Raw genomic sequence first — 4944 nt, 5'->3', positions numbered from 1 at the left:
TTTCGTTCAAACGTTTTCATACTAACTTTTGTACATGATAACATTCATTTAAAAATTCGATTGATGCCTATGACGAATACGTTTTTGTGACTAATTAGCTATTAACATTTAAAATATTGAGTACTTTGATATATGTTTCAATAGTAACTAAATCAAGTTATTAATCAATCTCATACATCTTGTTATATACCAGTAATTGATTTATTAAAATGTTTAGATATACTAGTAGTACTGCTAGCTGGTTCGTTCACAGACAAATAACAATATGCACATGGATTTATTTTCATAGGTTTTCTTTTGGTTAAGTCTCGCAGCTGCGCTCCGATTTTTTTTTTTTTTTTTTTTGGGGGGGGGGGGGGGGGTTGTTCTTTTTGTATTGTAAGCATTCGTCTTTTTTGTGCTTGACATTTCAGCGTGAGAGGTAACGGTTGGACGTTTTAGTCACAGTGTTCAGAAATAAGGATTTAAGTTATGTTTTTGTGCAAATTGCACAGGTTTTACTCAAAGTGATTCCTGTTCAGGTATTTGTGAATAGCAATAACAAGAGACACGCACTTCTTTCTTGTTTGATGACCAAGAAAAATAACTGCATTTCTGAAACATTCAGTTATACAAAAGTGCCTAATTTAAAGATTTGATAAAAAAACGTCTGTTTAGTTTTTGCAATTTATTTTATTTATTAAAATTAAAGTGTTTATTTTATTTTTTATTTTCATTCAGTGCATTTTGTGATTTCCATGCAATATTTATTCAAATTAATAAGTCTGTTTTCTGTTTAGGTTTATTTATAACAGGTATATATATATATATATATATATCTATATATATATATAATATATATATATATATTAAAACATGTGTTCACAAGATTATCACCTGTAGTCACCCTAATGCAGCTGAACAGGTGGCCTTCAGGTATTTAAAAAAAAAAAAAAAAAAAAAAAAAGCAGTTTGGGAACCCCTGCTCTACGTGACTTACCACGCGTCCATGCTTCCAAAACGTATTCACACTGCTAAAGGAGGGGCTTCAGTATGCAGGAACAGCCCATCACAATTGGCCCATTTACAGCGTTAGACTCGATAAAGCTGAGAAGTGAGAAACTTCACTGCAACGAATATACAAGTAAGCCACAGCATTATATTTTTTTACAGATCTTGAAAATGATTCCATTATGAAGGTCTCACATTTGCAGTTTTTAAAGTAACACATACAGTAAGCATGTAGTCTTATGTTAACATTATATCTGATGCCATAGTAGGCAATTATCCGTGACCTGTCCTTAACCAGCAACATACCATCATGAATGACATTATTAATTGAAACCATTGACATGCTTTGAATTGGATGCAGTCAAATGACATAGGAAGTGAAGCTGTAGACTACCTGGAATGTTTTTTTTTTTTTAAACCTAGAATGGTTCCAGATATAATGTAACAAATGCAGGTCCATGTTGCTATCACATGAGTATCTTTCAAATGCAAATAGCAAATGGAAGCGCATAACAGGAAAGAAGTAACTATAGCTATAACCTCTCTAACTCATGCGATTTTCTATACTCACTAATTTCTTACCTGACAAACTTATCTGCCACAGTTATGCTCAGTTTATATTGTTTATATTGTAGCAGGTGACATGGGGTGCTTTATATGAGCAGTGTGTATTATAGGGCTGCAAACAAACTGGTCTAAGGTCTAATGTTCATAAAATACACACACTGCTAAATTGTGGAAATATCAAGTAAACGAGACCAAAAAGGTATGTGAAACATGTTGTTTTGGTTTTGCAAGGTAAACAAAATGTAAACAGTACAGCAGAATACATTTCAATTGATAATAACATGAATTCAAGTTTGAGTAAAATATTCGACTGTACAGTAGCAATGCATCACCATCTCTCAGAAAGATACTGTAAAGCCTCCACCTCTTTTTGAAAGACGAAGGGGAAGTTAAAAAGGCTGTTGATAGGATTAAAATATTTTCTTCTGTATCTGGATTATTTTTAAATATTAAAAAATGTGAATTATTGTGCTTAAAAGATTGCGAGTTAAGTGAAATGTGTGACATTCCTATTAAAAAGATAATAACATAGCTAGGAATTAAAGTTTGAAAAGATCAGGAAGAAAGAAGTAGTTTGAACTTTATGCCCATTATAGAAAAAAGAAAAAGAAAATGTAATTCTTGGTTGTTAAGGGATTTATCTTTATCTGGTTGTGTACTACTATCGAAGGCTGAGGGAATATCTAGATCAGTTTATACTTTACTGTCTCTAGATGCACCTCAGTATGTATTAAAAGAGCTTGACAGGAGGTTATATAAATTCATATGGAAAAACAGATCTCACTATTTAAAAAAAGGTGTACTTTTTAACACACTAGAACAAAGTGGCCTTAACAAGTTGGATTTTAAGACTTCAAATATTATTTTTAAAACTAATTGGATCAACAATTATATTAAAAATAAAGATTGTATGTGGAATGTATTCCCTAGATTTATCTTTCGGAAGGTTGGGGGCATTGAATTCTTACTGAAATGTATGTTTGATGTCGATAAAATCCCTGTTAAACTTGCTACTTTTCATAAACAGGGCCTGTTGACTTGGAAATTAATATATAAACAGAATTTTTCCCCACATAGATATACTGTTTGGAATAATAGAGATATAAGATATAAAAATAAAACGTTTCTTTTTTCAAAAGTGGTATGTACATTGTATTGTATTGGTCAGACAATTGCTAAACAAAAATGGACAGTTGTTTAATTACTCTGAATTGTTAAATACATTAAAAATTCCAATTACTCTTAAAGAATTGACAATAGTTTTTGATGCAATTCCCAGAGGGTTTATTTCTTTTAAGAGAATACAGGCAGGCTTACAGGACCGATCCTGTTGTTCAGGCATCAACCTTATTTCTTGGAGATGTGGATATATTAAATATGAAATGTGACAATAAACACATTAGGAGTTTATGTAAAGATATTACTATTCCCCCTTCTAAATTTTATTGGAATGCAAATTTTGAAACTATAAACTGGAGTTAAATGTGGAAGATTTCATTTGGGTATTGCCTCACCAATAAGAGTAAAGAGGTTTCTTACAAGATAATTGATAGGGTTTATCCATTAAAGATGTTTTGGCAAAATTTAGCTTAGAAATTGATTTTAAAAATGTGTGTGTTTTGTAATATGGAAACAGAGTATCGTTTATTTTACCATTGTCTCTACTAAAATATGTTGGAATGATATGCAGCACTTTGTTTTAAGGAAATTAGATATTAATGTACGTTTTGATGCAGCTGATGCTGTTTTATTTTAAACAGACAAACGTAGAACAGAAATTGGTGTACATTATCAACCTATTATTAATTTGTGGCAGGTATCATATTTATAAAATGAAATGATCAAATTATACCCCAGATTTTAATTATTTAAAATAGATATGATGTACAATATCAATACTGTTAAAACAAGCAAAAATAAGAAAGCATACTTCTTGTTAAGTTTCGTTAATAAAAGCATTTTATTTAAAAGCCTTGACCTCCACGTGTAATTATCCAGTTCACACCGCCCATGCTTTACATATCTCCGCCCACTAATCGTTGTCTTTCTTTTTTTTACTAGAAAGCATCGACCGAAACGCAGTTGTGAAACCATTGAAATAGTTCATTAGAGATCAATGTATCTTCAGGAGTTTTTCTTCGTTTGATATCGGAGATTAGGATAGCGCTCGCTTCAAACGTGAAGACGCGGTTTTTAGAAAATATTAAGGGGCCAGTGTAACTGTAAAATTAGTTTATATAGCATTTGCTATTTTTTTTTTCTTTTTTTCTTATACTGCAGGATTGCAGTGGTCGTGTACTGTTTGAGTTGTGTTTTACATTTTCTAGATTAATTTGCTAAGACATTAATGTAGCCGTAGAGATTCATTTGTATTAGCCAAATCGTCATACTATATAGCTTGCTACACTGTATTTTTGATATGAGGAGCCAGCAAGTGACATCAGGAAATGCTGCTTTATATCCAGCTATCGTTCCTCTGTGTACGAATAGCTCTGCCCGCGCAGTCTGTCCTGCCACCAGAAGCAAGGCTTTTTTATCCACCAGGGTTAAAAGTAGTCTCGGTAACACACAGAGCAAGGGTAAAACTGTACCTGCGTCTACCCACAACATAAGTTGTAATGTCAGAAACTCGTTCTACAGCCTGCCGGGAGACCGTCAGTCGACCCACAGAGAACCCTGCTGCAGCAAAGGTAATCATTTTACTGTTGTACAATACAAATTATTGGAATATTGGAAATATGTCATTGCAAAAACAAACTAGTTACCTGGAAATAAATCAGATTACAGATTAATGTGACCCTAATGCACCTAGATTTTAATTTGGACTAAGTTCCTTTAACGTTAACATTTTGCTTTAAATTAAACCACGCTAGTTTTCTTTATTTTCAGCACCGCAGCGCTCCAGTATGTTAAATATTTTAATCTGTCAAACAGCTACTAGTACGTAGAGAACTCGAAACACTGGTTAACTTCTGGTGTCGCCAAACAATATTGTATCTGATGCCCCTGAGATGCAGGCTTGTGGTTCCTAGATGATTATTTCTATCGCTGTTGCAGAGGGGTGAACTCTTCCAGTTGCACACACTGGAACAAGGGGTACGTTCACAGAGATCGTTCTGCGCAGATTCTGTGCACAATATGACCAATTTAGCCAGTGGGTGCATTCACGGAGATCATTCTGCGCAGATTCTGTGCACAATATGACCAATTTAGCCAATGGGTGCGTACACGGAGATCATTCTGCGCAGATTCTGTGCACAATATGACCAATTTAGCCAATGGATGCATTCAGGGAGATCATTCTTAGACGATAATTGGCTAAACTGGTCAGATTCTGCACAGAATCTTCGTAGAATGATCTCCGTGAACGCACACACGATGTTTGGT

At 33.6% G+C, this 4944-nt stretch overlaps 1 protein-coding gene across 8 annotated transcripts in view; it reads left to right on the top strand.

Annotated features, from left to right (window-relative positions):
• The first annotated feature begins 1001 nt into the window (after positions 1 to 1001).
• The window catches only part of LOC121304785 (ran-binding protein 3-like), a 24146-nt gene continuing 20203 nt past the window's right edge, over positions 1002 to 4944 (top strand). For 6 of the 8 annotated variants that reach the window (XM_041236208.1, XM_041236225.1, XM_041236217.1 and 3 more), the window contains exon 1: positions 3600 to 4247. In XM_041236208.1, the coding sequence (XP_041092142.1) occupies positions 3977 to 4247 (271 nt within the window). In that variant the 5' untranslated portion in view covers positions 3600 to 3976. Of the gene's footprint in view, positions 1124 to 3598; positions 4248 to 4944 lie in introns of those variants that run through there. The other 2 variants (XM_041236233.1, XM_041236201.1) reach the window with 2 other exon arrangements.

This window comes from Polyodon spathula, chromosome 2 (genome assembly GCF_017654505.1).
Source record: "Polyodon spathula isolate WHYD16114869_AA chromosome 2, ASM1765450v1, whole genome shotgun sequence".
NCBI classification, from domain to species: Eukaryota; Metazoa; Chordata; class Actinopteri; order Acipenseriformes; family Polyodontidae; genus Polyodon; species Polyodon spathula.
The sequence above is the reverse complement of the archived record's forward strand: the minus strand, read 5'-3'. Positions and strand labels throughout refer to the sequence as shown.